Source organism: Elephas maximus, chromosome 17 (assembly GCF_024166365.1).
Source record: "Elephas maximus indicus isolate mEleMax1 chromosome 17, mEleMax1 primary haplotype, whole genome shotgun sequence".
In the NCBI taxonomy this organism is placed as follows: domain Eukaryota; kingdom Metazoa; phylum Chordata; class Mammalia; order Proboscidea; family Elephantidae; genus Elephas; species Elephas maximus.
Window position 1 is genome coordinate 66,705,949 of NC_064835.1, and position 18,501 is coordinate 66,724,449.

General features: G+C 40.3%; 1 protein-coding gene across 8 annotated transcripts in view; it reads left to right on the plus strand.

Moving 5' to 3' along the window:
- The window catches only part of AAK1 (AP2 associated kinase 1), a 188,005-nt gene that overhangs the window by 119,724 nt on the left and 49,780 nt on the right, over positions 1-18,501 (plus strand). For all 8 annotated transcript variants that reach the window (XM_049857597.1, XM_049857601.1, XM_049857602.1 and 5 more), the window contains exons 9-10: positions 2,257-2,360; positions 12,469-12,548. In XM_049857597.1, the coding sequence (XP_049713554.1) occupies positions 2,257-2,360; positions 12,469-12,548 (184 nt within the window). The remainder of the gene's footprint in view (positions 1-2,256; positions 2,361-12,468; positions 12,549-18,501) is intronic.

Consider the following 18,501-nt stretch of genomic DNA (forward strand, 5'->3'; position numbering starts at 1 on the left):
ACACATGTTTTGGGGGGACATAATTCAATCCATAGCACTGTCCAAAGTATGTGAGTCATTTCCTAAGCTGCATTAATTCTTTCTTTTGAATTTCTCCTGCTTCCATTACATTTTCTCTAATCTCTTCACTGTCACCATACTGTCAGCTCCTGCCTGTAGTAGTGGATTGGCCACCAGCTACTCTCCTCCCTCTTCAATCCATCCAACACAAATCACCACCAGATTAATTTTACAAAACCAAATCTCTTGTGTCCCCATTCAGTAAACTTCAGGGTGTTCTCTTTCCTTTCTCCAAGTCCTTCTCTCTACGACAGTTCTCTCACCTAAGATATACTTTCCCCACCTTTTCCCCTGCCTAACTAAATTCTGCCCTGCCTTCAAGGACCAACTCAAGTCCTGCTTCTTTTCCGAGGCCTTCACAAGTCTGTAGCAGGTTGATCTTTTCTGAACTTAGTGTCCCAGCCATTCATTTTATTACTTATGCAGTAAATTGCCTTGCATTATTGTTTGTATGTAGAGGTTTCCCCTGCTATCCAAAAGTAGAGGGTTCTGTGAAACCTTTTGTAAGCTGAAATGGCATAAAGCAAAGAAGCAATTACCATTCATTTATATGGGAAAAAATTTTGAGTGTTCCCAGATCCAAAAAATAACCTACCAAATCATACCAAATAACACATAAAAGCTAAAATAATGCTACATATAGTAAAAGCAGGAATGATATGACAAATACACAGCCTATATAAAGTAGAAATGATGTCTGTACAGTATAGTTTCACTTACCAGACTCGGGAAGACAGCAGCACACTGGAGGCTGAGAGGCAGTGGTGGTGATGATGGCAGCCCCAGTGGCCTAGCTGGCAATGGCACATGGGGTGGGGTTGAAGGGCCAGGGCTCAAATCCCACAGAAGAGCAGGATTTATGTTAACTGCATGCTGAGGGATGAATAACTACAGTTAGAGAAATGCCCAGGGGATGACAAGTTGAGGATGGGATCTTGTGATGCACGGTGCTTTTATATGTCACCAGGCATTTGATTGGATGTGGCTGGGTAGTTCAGTAAGGGCAGAGGAGTTTGAAAGGAGGAGCTTGGTCAAGCCACTGTGTAAAATGGGTAGCACCGATGTAGGTAAAGACCTAGTATCTCACTCGCTTGAGAGGAATGAGAATAGGGGTGGCTCTCCTGCTGAACACTATTTTCACTTTTCGCCTTTTTCCATAAAAGTGGAAATCTCCTTTGGATTTCTTTCAGTTAGCGAAAACAAGTACTAATATAGGTTTTTTTGTAAAAACAAAGAGACGTAGAGTGAACTTTCAAAAAGCAGTTTATACCTGTACATGTATGTGTGTGTTTGTGTGTTTCCTCAACAGTTTTCCTTTTTTCCCCTGAGGTTTTTTTTCCAGCTTTAGAGAGGGCAAAAGCTTAAAGGACCTGGAAACAGACAGGTGATCTATGGATCAGGGTAAAAGTAGTTATGCATATGTTACTTTGTGATAACTTTTAGATTTGAAATCAGCGAATTTCTCCAACAGAAGAATAATAAGTAAATTTATGAAATTTGGGTTTTGGTTTCAATTATCAAGAATAATCATTTGTTTAGTAAGACAGTATGAACTAAGGCAGTCAGAAGCAAGACCAGATAGCCTCCTAGGTATCAGAATATGAAGATGGTAGCTTGGATCAGTGATAGAATTCTCACTTTCCATGCAGAACACCCAGGTTCTCTTTCTGGCCATTGCACCTCATGCGCAGCCACCACTCATCTGTCAGCGGAGGCTTGCACGTTGCTGTGATGCTGAACAAGTTTCAGGAGAGCATCTAGACTAAGGCAGACTAGGAAGAAAGGCCTGGCAGTCTACTTCCAGAAATCAGCCAATGAAAACCCTATTGATCAAAAGGACCTATCACATTGTGAATGGGGTCGTCATGAATTGAAGGCTGATTCTACAGCAGCAAACAATAACAACAGCTTTGCTGGAGTCCCTGTAGTGCAAGATAGGGGTATAAACTTCACATATCTTTGTTACAATTCAAATACTTGGTTATTTTCTTATTAATATTAAGAATTTTAGGAATGCAGTAGCTTCTCTTTCTGAGAGAGGAGGAAAAGGGCTAATTGTGCTGTCTGACTTTTCTGAGGTATAAAAATTAAAAAAAAAAACACACACCTTGGTAGTAAAAGGGGGAAATTATGCTTCCTAGTTAATGTCATACTTGTTAAGGTACTATTACATGAGTTAACATATATTTTTCTTAGGGTATATGTTGGAACCAGACCCTGACAAAAGGCCGGATATTTACCAGGTCTCCTACTTCTCATTTAAACTAGTCAAGAAAGAATGTCCAGTTGCAAATGTACAGGTATGTGAGTGGTGGTTTTTAAGGGAACTAAATATTATTAAATTGTCACTTACAATTCCTGGAGTATTAATCAGCCTTGTAAATGAATATAGATGTCCCCTACATTATCTTTGAGGGGACATCCAAGCAAAGCTAACTATGAAGCAGTTAGTATAAAGGGAATCCAGTTTTCTCATGAAATTAAAGTTTAAAATTGATATTCATTACACTAGGGATAAAAATGCCCCAGGGACTGAGTTGAACACTTTGGGTAAAAACTAACTGACTTCTTATATTGTCAGCTTTCATAGTTCTCAGAAAACCTATTGTATTTACCTACTAAGTGGTTAGGCTGCTTTCTTTTTATTTATTTATTGTGTTTTAAGTGAAAGTCTACAAATCAAGTCAGTCTCTCACACAAAAACTTATACACAACTTGCTGTGTTCTCCTAGCTAATAAGAAAGCATACTCCTCCTTTCCACCCTGTATTCCCTGTGTCCATTCAACCTAGGCTGCTTTCTTGAGGCAAAGCCTAGACTTGCCCCCCTCCTACTGGATCTTATACACCTTATTCCTTTTCTCTTTCATCGTAGCAGAGCTTTCTTGATTTTGCTTCAGCTGTTAGCCATCCGTAACTCACTTTGCAATTTTACCCCCACCACACACACATACATGAGACCATAGGGATGTTTTCTATACTTAGTAATCATAAACTGTACACTCACAACTCTTGGAGTACAATGCTTTCAAACACCCTCTTTATAATCTTAGCATATTTTTCATGTGATAATATGAACTAACTCTCAAGAGTATTTGACAAATGACTTCTGGCCAACATGGTACCATAGACAGAAGCACCACAGTGCCCCTTCACAGCAAAGACCCGAAAAACTAAGGAAAACAGAGACAAATGTGTGCCCCTTCACAGCAAAGACCCGAAAAACTAAGGAAAACAGAGACAAATGTCAGTCCTGGAACCCGAAGTTTCAAATGAAGAGATAAAGAACTTAGCCAAACACCGAATGGAGTAAGAAACTGACAGAGAACAGAGAGCGAGGAGAGATACGTGCTGAGGTCCCCTATCAGGTAATGCAGCACAGATTCATCATCTTGGACTCCTGTCGGAGAACAGCAGACAGGGAGCATGGGAAAGCAGCTTCACGGAGCTCCCAGCCGAGACAGAGCACTCAGTAACCAGCAAGACTCGCTTTCCCACTCCCCATCCTATCCCTGCTGCTTTACCTCTGGGCTTCCTGGCTGGCAGCGGTAGCTCAGCTGGCCGGGAAATAAAGTGTCCGTGCTGCATGGATTCACCCCACCCACACTGGAGATCGGCAGACAGGGAGTACAGGAAAGCAGCTTCATGAAGTTCCCAGCAGGAGACAGAGCACCTGGTAACCAGCGATACATGCTTTCCTAACCCCCACCCTTCTTTCCTGCCTCCTCCAGCCTCCTCCACTTTCCACCTGCCACAGTCTCTTGGCCCAGAGACAACTGCTTCGGTCCTGGGCTGCTTGGATTCACCCTGCCCACACTGGCTAGCTCCCTGAGTGCCATTTGTCTGTTGGTGGTGTTACTTTTTCTGTTTCTTTTGGTTTCTTCTGTGCCTCCCACCACCTCCCTCTCCTTTCTCTCAAATGCCTGGTTCTGTGTGCCATCTTTGTTTCTTCTTGAACGGATGTGAAGCCCTGCTGGACTGGGGAACCACTTCCCTGGCCCACAAAACCATGCTGGTGGGATCCCTGGGGCTTTTTTTTTTTTTTTTTTTTTTGCTTGTTTTGTTTAGTTTGTTTTCTTTCTCTTTTTACATGTGGGAGGCCCTTCTAGCTGAGCTGCACTGCACAGCTTAGGAGCCACTCCTCCAATCAGTGCATCTGCATAGGTGGGATTCCGGGGGGCATTTCTTTTTTTTTTTTTTCTTTCTCTCTTTTCCCGTTTCCGTCTTTCTTTGTTTCTCAGTTCTTCTCTGTCTATATTTACCTTCTTTTCCTGTCTACTGGATGCCTGGCACTGTGTGACACCTGTACCCCCTGTAGCCAGGCTGTACCGTGCATGCTGAGAGCCACTTCCCTGCACTTTGCAGCCATACCAGTGGGACCCCTGGGGGCTTTTCTTTTCTTTCTTTTTTCCTTCCAAATTTTTATCTGTTTTTTTTTTCTTTTTCCCTTTTGTTTTTCTCCGTTTCTCGGTTTTTCATCTCTCCACTTCAATGACAAGCTCCCTTAGCACTCTTTTTTTTTGTTTTTGGCTCCTGTTTCTCTCTCCTCTCTGTCATCTTTCCCATATCCATATTAGCTCCACACATCACAACCATCCCCCTCCTTCCTGCCTACCTGCACCATGTGCTGGACATCACATGCCCGCGCAGCACAGGCATGGCCTACTGGAACCTGCCCAGCATTGATTCCCGGCCTGCCCTGTCAGCCCTAGTACATGCCACAAACAATGCATCCCAGCCCCTACTCTTCAGCTGAACCTGCCCTGCTGCACCATAGCTGAATGATTGGCCCTGCCCATTGGACAAGGAAGGGAAAAGTATCATTAAGCCACAGACGAGTAAACAACAAAGAATGCACAGCCCACCTGCTCAGACATAACCAAATAAAACAAAAGCAGAACAAAACAAACAGATCTACGGTCAATAAACGAAGAAAATAGCTTCTGAATGTCCCAAAGACAATAGAAAATATCAAGACATATTAAAAAACAGGACAGGATAGTTCCAGTAGTTGTCCAAAATAAAACACCAGGTGACTTTCCAGTAGAAGAAAAGACACTAGAACTACCTGATAGGGAACTCAGATCTCTAATATTCAGAGCTATCCAAGAGTTGAAGCAAAAAGCAGATAAAAATGAGGAAAAAAATAGACAAATTCATGGGAAAGGCAGAGAAATTGATGGAAAATACAGATAAAAAAAATGGAAAAAATCAGGAAAATAATACAGAAACAAAATGCCAAAATAAATCCACAACTAGAAATCATATAAAAGCAACAGTTAGAAAGCCAAAAGATAAACAACAAGATTTCAGAAACGGACAGTGTCATAGAAAGACTGAGAAGCAGGTTTGAAATGATGGAAGACAGGATCGGTGAAATTGAAGGCAAACACTTGGATACAACTCTGTTTGAGGAAAAATCAGAAAAAAGAATGAAGAAAAATGAAGAAACCCTGAGAATTATATGGGATACAATCAAAAGCAAAAATTTACAAGTGATCGGAGTTCCAGAACAGAGAGAAAATGGAAACACAGACAGGATCATTGAAGAATTACTGACAGGAAACTTCCCTAATATGAAAGATGAAAAGCTGACCATCCAAGAAGCTCAATGAACCCCATATAGGATAGACCCCAAAAGAAAAACACCAAGGCATATCATAATCACACTTGCTGAAATGAGAGACAAAGAAAAAATCCTGAGAGCAGCTCAAGAAAAACAAAAAGTCACACACAGAGGAGAAACAATAAGACTAAACACTGATTATTCAGCAGAAACTATGCAGGCAGGGAGGCAATGGGATGACATACATGAAACCTTGAAAGAAAAAATTGCCAACCAAGAAAATTCTATTCAATGCAAAACTTTCGTTCAAATATGATGGTGAAATTAGGACATTTCCAGATAAACAGAAATTAAGGGAATATATAAAAACCAAATCAAACTTACAAGAATTATTAAAGGGAGTCCTTCAGTCTAAGAACAAACAACATCAGACCACAGCCTGAATCTGGGACACAAGATTGTACCAGTCAGATACGAGACTAGGAAATGAACTCTCAAGGACTATCCAAAACCAAAGGAATTACAACAGGGAACCAGAGAGGTTAATCTGTAAATGACAACGTCAGAACAATAAAGAGGGAATAAACACTGTAGGTACAGAACTTTCTAATGGAGAGGAAGGCAAGGTGATACCAAGTAATAATAGACTCGTTCAGACCTAGGAAGATAAGGGTAAATTTCAAAGTAATCACAAAGGATGTTAAGAAACCCACTCATCAAAATAAAGAAAAACATAATGTCTCAATAAAAACAAAACCTACAAAAACAAAAGAAATCCACAAGCAAAAGGAATTCAGCACAGGAGAGTAAGAGGAACAAAGAAAATGTTAGCACCACAAAAAAAAGCACTACAAAATGACAGCAATAAAATCACACCTATTAATAATTGCACTGCATGTATATGGCCTAAATGCACCCATAAAGAGACAGAGAGTGACAGAATGGATAAAAGGCAGGATCCATCAATGTGCTGTCTATAAGAGACACACATTAGAAACAAAGATGTAAATTTACTAAAAATCAAAGGATGGAAAAAATATATATCAAGCAAATAACTACCAAAAAAGAGCAGGAGTGGCAATACTAACCTCAGATAAAATAGACTTTAAAACAAAATCCACCATGAAAGACAAAGAAGGGCACCCACTATACATTGGTTAAAGGGACGATCCATCCTGAAGACTTAGCCATAATAAACATCTGCGCACTCAATGACAGGGATCCAAAATACATAAAACAAACTCTAACAGCACTGAAAAGAGAAATTGACAGTTCCACAATAATAGTAGGAGACTTCAACACACCATTCTTGGTAAAGGACAGAACATCTAGAAAGAAACTCAACAAAGATACAGAAGAGCTAAAGGGTACAAATCAGCCAACTTGACCTCATAGACATTGTAGAACATTCCACCCAAAAGCTGCAAAATACACGTTCTTTTCCAACGCACATAGAATGTTCTCCAGAATAGACCACATCTTAGGCCAGAGAGCAACCCTCAACAAAATCCAAAACATTGAGATAATACAAATTATCTTCTCTGACCATAATGCCATCAAAGTAGAAATTAACAACAGGAAAAGCAAGGAAAAAAAAATCAGTTACATTGAAACTCAGTAACACCCTGCTTAAAAACCACTGGGTAATAGAAGAAATCAGAGATAGAATCAAAAAATTCCTAGAATCAAACGAGAGTGAAAACACATCATACCAAAACTATTGGGACACAGCAAAGGCAGTGCTCAGAGGTGAATTTATAGCAGGAAGAAAGGGACAAAATCTAAACATTAGCCATACATCTTGAACAAATAGAGAACAACAAAAGAAGCCCAGGGCCACCAGAGGAAAGGAAATAATAAAGATCAGAGCAGAAATAAATGAAATAGAGAATAGAAAAAATCAACAAAACCAAAAGTCGGTTCTTTGAGAGGATCAACAAAATCAACAAACCACTGGCCAGACTGACAAAAGAAAAACAGGAGAGGACTCAAATAACCCAAATAAGAAATGAAATGGGGAACATTACAACAGACCCAACTGAAATAAAAAGGATCATCATAACAAAGTATTATGAAAAACTATGCCCCAACAAATTTGAAAACCTAGAGGAAATGGAAAAATTTCTAGAAACACACTACCTACCCAAACTAACACAAAATGATGTTGAAAATCTGAACAGACCCGTAACAGAAGAGAATGAAAAGGTAATTAAAAACAGCCCCCAACAAAAAAAAAAGCCCTGGCCCAGATGCCTTCACTGGAGAATTCTACCAAACGTTCAGAGAAGGGCTTACACCAGTACTGCTCAAACTATTTCAGAACATACAAAAGGAAACGATTCTTCCGAATTCATTCTATGAAGCCAGTATAACTCTGATACCAAAACGAGGCAAAGACACCACAAAAAAAAAAAAAAAAGAAAACTGCAGACCAATGCCTCTCATGAGTATAGATGCAAAAATTCTCAACAAAATTCTAGCCAATAGAATTCAGCATTATATCAAAAAATAATACACCATGACCAAGTAGTATTCATACCAGGTATACAAAGATGGTTCAACACTAGAAAATCAATCAGTGTAATCCTGCACGTAAATAAAAGGAAAGAAAAGAATCACACTATCACCTCAGTCAATGCAGAAAAGGCATTCGACAGAGTCCAATGCCCATTCCTGATAAAAGCTCTCAAAAAATAGGAATAGAAGGGAAAAATCTCAACATATTAAAGGGCACCTATGCAAAACCAAAGGCCAACATCATTCTTAATGGAGAGAGGCTGAAAACATTCCCCTTGAGAACAGGAACAAGGCAAGGATGCCCTTTATCACCACTCCTATTTAACATTGTGCCAGAAGTCCTAGCTAGAGCAACAAGGCAAGAAAAAGAAACAAAGGGCATCCAAATTGGTAATGAAGAAGTTAAACTGTCCCTATTTGCGGATGATATCACACTATGTATAGAAAACCTAAAAGACTCCATGAGAAGACTACTGGAACTAATAGAAAGATTCAGCAGAGTAGCAGGATACAAGATTAACACACAGATATCATTTGGATTCCTATACGCCAATAAAGAGAACAATGAAAAGGAAATCATGAAAACGATACCATTTATAATAGCCCCTAAAAAAATAAAATATCTAGGAATAAATCTAACCAGGGATGTAAAGGACTTATACAAAGAAAACTACAAAACACTGCTACAAGAAACCAAGAGAGTTACATAAATGGAAGAACATACCATGCTCATGGATAGATAGACTCAATATTGTGAAAATGACAGTTTTACCCAAAATGATTTTCAAATCCAGTGCAATCTCGATCCAAATACCAACAACATTCTTTAAAGAGATGGAAAAACTTATCATTAAGTTTATATGGAAAGGGAAGAAGCCCCAGATAAGTAAAGTGCTATTGAAGAAGAATAATAAAGTAGGAGGACTCACACTACCTGACCTCAGAACCTGCTATACAGCTACGGTAGTCAAAACAGCCTGGTACTGGTACAAGGACAGATATATTGACCGATGGAACAGAATTGCGAACCCAGATGTATGGTCATGTGATCTTTGACAAGGGCCCAAAGTCCATCAAATGGGGAAAAGACAGCCTTTTTAACAAATGGTGCTGACAAAACTGGATGTCCATCTGCAAAAAAATGAAATAGGACCCATACCTCATACCATATACAAAAACTAATTTAAAATGGATCAAAAACCTAAATATAAAGCACAAAACTATGAAGTTCATAGAAGAAAAAATGTAATCAATGCTAGAGGCCCTAATACATGACGTTAACAGGATACAAACCACAACCAATAACACACAAAGTCCAGAAGATAAGCTAGATAACTGGGATCTTCTAAAAATTAAACACATGCTCATCAAAAGACTTCACCAAAAGAGTAAAAAGAGAACCTACAGACTGGGAAAAATTTTTTGGCTGTTACAAATCAGACAAAGGTCTAATCTCTAAAATGTACAAGAAAATCCAATACCTCTACAACAAAAAGACAAATAGTCCAGTTCAAAAATGGGCAAAGGAAATGAACAGACACTTTACCAAAGAACACGTTCAAGTGGCCAACAGACACATGAGGAAATGCTCACGATCACTAGCCATTAGAGACATGCAAATCAAAACCACAATGGGATACCATCTCACTGTGGCATTACTGGCATGAATCAAAAAAAAAACAGGAAATAACAAATGTTGGAGAGGCTGCAGGGAAATCGGAACTCTTATGCACTGCTGGTGGAAATTCAAGATGATACAATCATTTTGGAAAACAATGTGGCACTTCCTTAAAAAAAAAAAAGCTAGAAATAGAAATACCATATGATCCAGCAATCCCACTCCTAGGAATCTATCCTAGAGAAATAGGAGTTGGTCACATAAATAGAGATGTGCACACCCGTGTTCATTGTAGCATTGTTCACAATAGCAAAAAGATGGAGACAACCTAGATGCCCATCCACAGATGAATGGATAAACAAACTGTGGTACATACACACTATGTAGTATTATGTAACGATAAAGGACAACGATGGATCTGTGAAGCATCTCATGACATGGGTGAATCTGGAGGGCGATATGCTGCGTGAAACAAAAGGACAAATATTGTAAGAGACCACTACTGTAAAAACTCATGAGAAGGTTTGCACACAAAAAGAAACAATCTTTGATGGTTAAGGGGCGGGGGGTGTGGGGGTAGAAAAACACTAGACAATAGATAAGTGATAACTTTGGTGAAGGGTATGACAGTACACAATACTGGGGAAACCAGTATAACTTGTACAAGGCAAAGTCATGGAAACTCTGTGGACAAATCCCAAATCCCTGAGGGACGGAATTGCTGGGCTGAGGGCTGTGGGGACCATGGTCTTAGAGAATGTCTAGCTCAATTGGCATAACATGGTTTATAAAGGAAATGTTCTGCATTTTACTTTGGTGAGTAGCATCTGGGGTCTTAAAAGTCTGTGAGTGGCCATCTAGGATACTCCACTGGTTTCATCCCTTCCGGAACAAGGAAGAATGAAGAAAACTAAAGATACAAGAGAAAGATTAGTCAAAAGGACCAAAGGACCACAGCCACCACCCGACTGAGTCCAGCACAACTAAATGGTACCCAGCTACCACCACTGAGTGCTCTGACAGGGTCCTGGACAGGGCTGGAGAAAAATGTAAGACAAAATTTTAACTCAAAAAAAAAAAAAAGACCAGACTTGCTGTCCTAATGAAGATAGGAGAAACCCTGAGACTATGACCCCTAGGCACCCTTTCAGCTCAGTAATGAAGTCACTCCTTAGGTTCACCCTTCAGCCAAAGATCAGACAGGCCCATAGAACAAAACGAGACTAAAGGGGCGCACCAGCCCAGGGGCAAGGACTGGACGGCAGGAGGGGACATGAATGCTGGTAATAGGGAACCCAAGGTTGAGAAGGGGGAGTGTTGACATGTCGTGGGGTTGTTAACCAGTGTCATGAAACAATATGTATACTAACTGTTTAATGAGAAACTAGTTTGTTCTGTAAACCTTCATCTAAAGTAGAATTAAAAAAAATTTTTTTTGACTAATCGATGCCATAAAAAATTAGGTTCTAATTCGAAGTTTTCTTGCTAGTTTTTTAAATAATGAAGTTTTGATGTCATGATTGGGCTTGAGAGTGCTGATATATAACACTCTTTCACTCTTACACTTGGAATCAAATGTGAAGATCACAACGTTGACCTTTTTGCTAATAAGTTTGAGTCAGAGAACGTGGTTTGACCAGTCAGGCTTCCTGAGATTAAGGAGTGCAGTGAATGCCTGATTCAGGTGGGCTGTTCCCTAAAGAATGGAGGGCAAGGGTGAGCAAGATGAGCTTACTTTTGTTCCCCAATCTTAGCAGTCAGATAAGTTACTCTCCTATTTTGAAGGAGAAATGCCTGAAAGGTAGAGAAGAAGCTCACAGCTTAAGTTTTATAGCAAAAATTCCTCCTTTACAAGGAAACACGAAGGAAATGGGATGTCTCTCCTAAAAGTCAGTTTTGTAACTTGTGTTCTGTTTGTTAGGTTTCCCACATAAAATGAGGATTCCTACATAGTAAGCTATGTGTTTGCTGTGTTTGCTTTTGCTGTCCCACTTTCCCATTCATAAAAAGTTCAATACCGTGAAGTACAATCGGAAGCATTCAGATTGGTACCTGCTTTAAAAATAGTAAACTTCACCACAAGTCTCATGTCATTTGATACTCAGTCACTAGTGGTGAGCAATTGTTCTGTGATTATGGACCGCTGATGCTCCCTCAAGAGGGGATATTAGATGGATGGTGCAGAATCCAAGTTAGAGGAACTCTGTTTGGCTTGTGGACTGAGTAATGGCTCTCACATTGGGTAGGGGTGTTGACTGAGCAACCAAGCACATTGATGTCTGTGTTTTTTTCATTCCAATGAGAAGAATGAATGCCCCTTGATTGGGTACACTAGTCAGCTGGGAATGAAGCTTAAATAATATAGTTACAAACATCTCTTTTCCTTTCATATCAGCACTTCTATGCTGTGCTGTAGGAAGAGTACTAAGATTAAGTGTTAGTGCCTGAGCCTGGTCCAGAGGTGGAGGGTGATGGGGGAGGAGTGTGCTATGTACAGGCTGCTCTCTCCTCATCTCAGATACTTTGCCTCCCCAGTTGGGCCTGCATTTGGTGGGGTATGCATTTGGTTAACTTCCCTTCCCTCTACCAGAGATTAGAGCCTGGAAGCCACTGTGGAAGACTCTGATGTGTATTTCCATCAGCAATGAGGCTAGTTAATCTTTCACGAAAAAGTCTGTGATGTCATTTTTCCCCCTTTTAATTCTATAGAACTCTCCCATTCCTGCAAAGCTTCCTGAACCAGTGAAAGCCAGTGAAGCAGCTGCAAAAAAGACCCAGCCAAAGGCCAGGTAAGAATTGCCTTAGTGAGCACCTGTCCTGCTCCGATTGCAGTTGTAGCAAGGGTGGATGTCTTATGTTTCTTGATTCTTCTATGCTATGACCCAGAGGCTGCACAGAACAGGAAAGCAAGCTGTCTCCCCTTGGCAGAAACTATTCTGGGGAATGCAGAAGAATATAATGAAATATCCTCATCTGCATTTGAATGAGAATCAAAAACTCTACAGCTGTTTCCCTTGCTTGGGGATAGGCAGAAGAACATTCAGAGATGAGGCATCAGCAGACTTTAAAGGTTCCCTAGTACAAGTGTCCTACACTTGTGTCCTGGCCTGAGTTTAGCCTCATACACCACCCAAATCCTCCTCCCCCTTTCCTCCTCGTTTTCTAGAATTCTGGCTACAGTACAGAAGTGTAGGTCAGAGCACTGAATCTATGACAGGAAAAGACTCTGTGGGTCTTAGCTAATCGCTTTATGTTTTACTTGGGATCTTCCAAGAAGCAGATGCCAAGAGAGGTTTAAATCAGCAAAAATTTTATTAGGGGAATATGTCCATGTGAGAGAAAAGAGGGAGGGAGCCAGGAAAGGCTGAGGAGCGCCATCAGAAGGTGATACAGCCTGACCCAGGGAGAGCCAGGGGAAGGTTGGGTGGAAGTGACCTAGACTGTTTGAATTAGATTTGGCTCTGAGTTATAAAAGTCCAAAATGTTGTTGTTGTTGTTTTTAGGTGCCATCGAGTTGGTTACTGCTCATAGCCACCCACTGTAAAAAAAAAAACACTGTACCACAGAACAAAATACCACCCGGTCATGTACCATCCTCACAATTGTTGCTATGCTTGAGCCCGTTGTTGCAGCCACTGTGTCAGTCCATCTCATTAAGGGTCTTTCTCTTTTTCACTGACCATCTGCTTTACCAAGCATGATATCCTTCTTCAGGAACTGGTTTTTCCTGATAACATGTCCAAGGTACGTAAGACGAAGTCTTGCCATCCTCCCTTCTAAGGAGCAGTCTAGCTGTACTTCTTCCAAAATAGATTTGTTCCTTCTTCTGGTAGTTCATAGTATACTCAGTATTCTTCACAAACACCTCATAATTCAAAGGCATCAGTTCTTTTTTCAGTCTTCCTTATTCACTGCCCAGCTTTCGCATGCGTATGAGGCAATTGAAAATACCATGACTTAGGCCAAACACACTTAGTTCTCAAAGTGACATCTTTGTTTTTTAACACTTTAAAAAGGTCTTTTGCAGAGATTTACCCAATACAGTATATTCTTCGATTTCTTGACTGCTGCTTCCGTAGGCGTTGATTATGGATCCAAGTAAAATGAAACCCTTGACAGCTTCAGCCTTTGCTCTGTTCATCATGATGTTGCTTATTGGTCCGGTTATAAGGATTTTTGTTTTCTTTATGTTGAGGTGTAATCCATACTGAAGGCTATAGTCTTTGGTTTTCATCAGTAAGTGCTTGAAGTCCCCTTTGCTTTCAGTAAGCAAGGTTGTGTCATTTGTATATCGCAGGCTGTTAATGGGTCTTCCTCCAATCTTCATGCCTCGTTCTTCATAGTCCAGCTTCTTAGATTATTTGCTCAGCATACAGATTGAATAAGTATGGTGATATTTAAACCATGAGATATTCCTTTGTTCTTTTCAAACAACCGCCTCTTGGTCTACATACAGGTTCCGCATGAGCACAAGTAAGTGTTCTGGAATTCCCGTTCTTGGCAGTGTTATCCATTATTTGCTATGATCCACACAGTCGAATGCCTTTGCATAGTCAATAAAACACAAGTAAACATTTCTAGTATTCTCTCCTTCTGTGAATCTAGGAAAATTAGAAGTTGTGGAAAATGAAATGGAACACATGAAGAATGATATCCTAGGCACTAGTAAGCTAAAATGGACTTGTATTGGCCATTTTGAATTGTATAATCATATGGTCTACTATCCCAGGAATGACAAATCGAAGAGGAACAGCATCGCTTTCATTGTCAAAAGAACATTTCAAGATCTGTCCTGAAGTACAATGCTGTTGTTGTTGTTAGGTGCCGTTGAGTCTGTTCTGACTCATAGCGACCCGATGCACAACAGGAGGAAACACTGCCCGGTCCTGTGCCATTCTTAGAACTGCTGTTATGCTTGAGCTCATTGTTGCAGCTACTGCATCATCCACCTCATTGAGGGTCTTCCTCTCTTCTGCTGACCCTGTACTTTGCCAAGCATGATGTCCGTCTCCAGGGACTGATCCCTCCTGACAAAGTGTCCAAAGTATGTAAGACACAGTCTCGCCATCCTCGCTTCTAAGGAGCATTCTGGTTGTACTTCTTCCAGGACAGATTTGTTCATTCTTTTGGCAGTCCATGGTACATTCAATATTCTTCGCCAACACCACAATTCAAAGGCGTCAATTCTTCTCCTGTCTTTCTTATTCATTGTCCAGCTTTCACATGCATATGATGCAACTGAAAATACCATGGCTTGGGTCAGGCACACCTTAGTCTTCAAGGTGACATCTTTGCTTTTCAACACTTTAAAGAGGCCTTTTGCAGCAGATTTGTCCAATGCAATGCGTCTTTTGATTTCTTGACTGCTGCCTTTATGGCTGTTGATTGTGGATCCAAGTAAAATGAAATCCTTGACAACTTCAGTCTTTTCTGTGTTTATCATGATGTTGCTCATTGGTCCAGTTGTGAGTATTTTTGTTTTCTTTATGTTGAGGTGCAATCCATACTGAAGGCTTGGTCTTTGATCTTCATTAGTAAGTGCTTCAAGTGTTTTTCACATTCAGCAAGCAAGGTTGTGTCATGTGCATAATGCAGGTTGTTAATAAGTCTTCCTCCAATCCTGATGCCCCATTCTACTTCATATAATCCAGCTTCTTGTATTATTTGCTCAGCATACAGATTGAATAGGTATGGCGAAAGGATACAACCCTGACACACACCTTTTCTGACTTTAAACCAATCAGTATCCCCTTGTTCTGCCTCATGATCTATGTAGATTCCTCATGAGCACAATTAAATGTTCTGGAATTCCCAGTCTTCACAATGTTATCCATATTTTGTTATGATCCACGCAGTTGAATGCCTTTGCATAGCCACTAAAACACAGGTAAACATCCTTCTGGTATTCTCTGCTTTCAGCCAGGATCTATCTGACATCAGCAATGATATCCCAGGTTCCATGTCCTCTTCTGAAACCAGCCTGAATTTCTGGCAGTTCCCTGTTGATATACTGCTGCAGCTGTTTTTGAATGATCTTCAGCAAAATTTTGCTTGCGTGTGATATTAATGATATTGTTTTATAATTTCCGCATTCGGTTGGATCACCTTTCTTGGAAATAGGCATAAATATGGATCTCTTCCAGTCAGTTGGCCAGGAAGCTGTCTTCCATATTTCTTGGCATAGACAAGTGAGCACCTCCAGCACTGTTAGTGATAGGGTAATATCCATAGGCCTTAAAGGAAGACTAGTTAATACAAGTGTTATTCAAATCTATGCACCAACTGCTAATGCCAAAGATGAAGAAATTGAAGTTTTTTTTTACCAACTTCTGCAGTCTGAAATTGATCAAACATGCAATCAAGATACATTGATAATTACTAGTGATTGGAATGTGAATGTTGGGAACAAAGGAGAAAGATCAGTAGTTGGAAAATACGGCTTTGGTGATGGAAACAACAGCAAAGATTGCATAATAGAATTTTGCAATACCGAGGACCTATTCTTTGGAAATACTTTTTTTCAATAACATGAACAGTGACTATATAGATGGACCTCATCAGATGGAATACACAGGAATGAGATCAGCTACATCCGTGGAAAGAGAATGGAGAAGCTTGATATCATCAGACAGTACCAGGCCAGAGGCTGACTGTGGAACAGATCATCATTTGCTAACATGCAAGTTCAAGTTGAAGCTCAAGAAGATTAAAACAAGTCCACGAGAGCCAAAGTACAGCCTTGGGTATATCCCACCCGAATTGAGAAACCATGTCAAGAATAGATTTGACACATTGAACACTAATGACCAAAGACCAGACATTGTGAGATGTCTGTTGTGGGATGACACCAAGGGCATTATACATAAAGAATGCAAGAGATCATTGAAAAGACAGGAAAGAAAGAAAAGACCAAAATGGATGTCAGAAGAGACTCTTAAACTTGCTATTGAACACAGAGTAGCTAAAGCAAATGGAAGTCCAAAATAACAATGGTTTATACAAGATAGATGTTTTTTTCTCTCTCAAATAAACAAAGTCCAGTGGTAAGCAGTTTGGGCAGTTCTGCTCTGTAAAGCCCTTAGGGAACCAGGCTTCTTCAAGCTCACCACTCTGTCATCCTTACGTGTGTCTGTGACCTCATGGGTCAATATGGCAGCATCCCTGTTCCAAGCACCAGGATCAAGAATAGCCAAAGAAGAAGAGAAGCAAAGGGCATACATCAGTTATTTCTTAAAGCTTTTAGAAATTGCTGTATAACAATCTGCTTACGTCCTGCTGGCCAATACTTAGACATGTGCCCATACCTGATTGCAAGAGCAGCTGGGCAACACAGTTTTTACCCTGGATGACCCTATACCCAGCTAAAAATTTTATTACCGTGGTAGAAAGGGAGCACATATATTGGAAGAAATGGATTCCTGTCAAGCTTCCAAATCCTCTATCTGGAATTATTTACTTATTCCTTCTAGTTTTCTTATTAAATTCACTCATTTGTATACTTTTATTGTAGGGAGACCATTTTACAGCTAGTTCTAACCCTATTTGAGTTCCTTCTGCATATGAAACCATCTGTCTCAAAGCTTTCTTTGCGTCATCACCCAGAGTGTATTCTAGGAAATCCTAGGAAGTAATGTGGATAAAAGGGTCCCAAGATCAAATAAGTTTGAGAAACAATGCATTCTGTATACCCCCTTTGCAGCTCTCCATCAATATTCACACATAAAAACTTCTAAGATGTCCTGAAGGGAAGGAACCTGCTTAACTGTATTTTGATCAGTGTGTTAGAAGCTTATTTGCTCACCATTGTGCCGAGTGAAATAAGTCAGTCACAAAAAGACAAATACTGTATGAGACCAGTATTATAAAAACTCATGAAAAGGTTTACACACAGAAAGAAATGACTTTTGATGGTTATGAGGGAGGGGAAAAGTGGGAGGGAGAAACACTAAATAGACAATAGATAAGTAGCAACTTTGGTGAGGGTAAGGCAGCACACAATACTCGGGAAGCCATCACAACTTGTCCAAGGCCAGGTCATGGAAGCTCCATATATACATCCAAACTCCCTGAGACCAAATTACTGGACTGAGGATTCTGGAGACTATGGTCTCAGGGGACATATAGCTGAACTGGCATAACATAGTTGATAAAGAAAATGTTCTACATTCTACTTTGGTGAGTAGCATATGATGTCTTAAAAGCTTGTGAGTTACAGTCTAAGATACTCCACTGGTCTCACCCCACCTGGAGCAACGGAGAATGAAGAAAACTAAAGACACAAGGGAAAGATTAGTCGAAAAGACTAATGGACCACAACTGTCCCAGCCTCCACCAGATTAGACGGTGCCTGGTACCACCACCTACTGCTCTGACAGGGATCATAATAGAGGTTCCTGGCCAGAGCGGGAGAAAAGTATAGTACAAAATTCAAACTCACAAAAAATGATCAGACTTACTGGTCTGACAGACTGGAAATACTCCAAGAGTATGGTCCCCAGACACCCTTTTAACTCAGTACTGAAGTCACTCCTGATGTTCACCCTTCAGCCAAAGATTAGACACGCCCATAGAACAACAGGAGACTAAATGGGCACACCAACTCAGGGGCAAGAGTGAGAAGGCCAGGAGGGGACAGGAAAGCTGGTAATGGAGAAACCAAGGTCTAGAAGGGGAGAATGTTGGCATGTTGTGGGGTTGGAAGCCAATGTCACAAAACAACATGTGTATTAATTGTTTACTGAG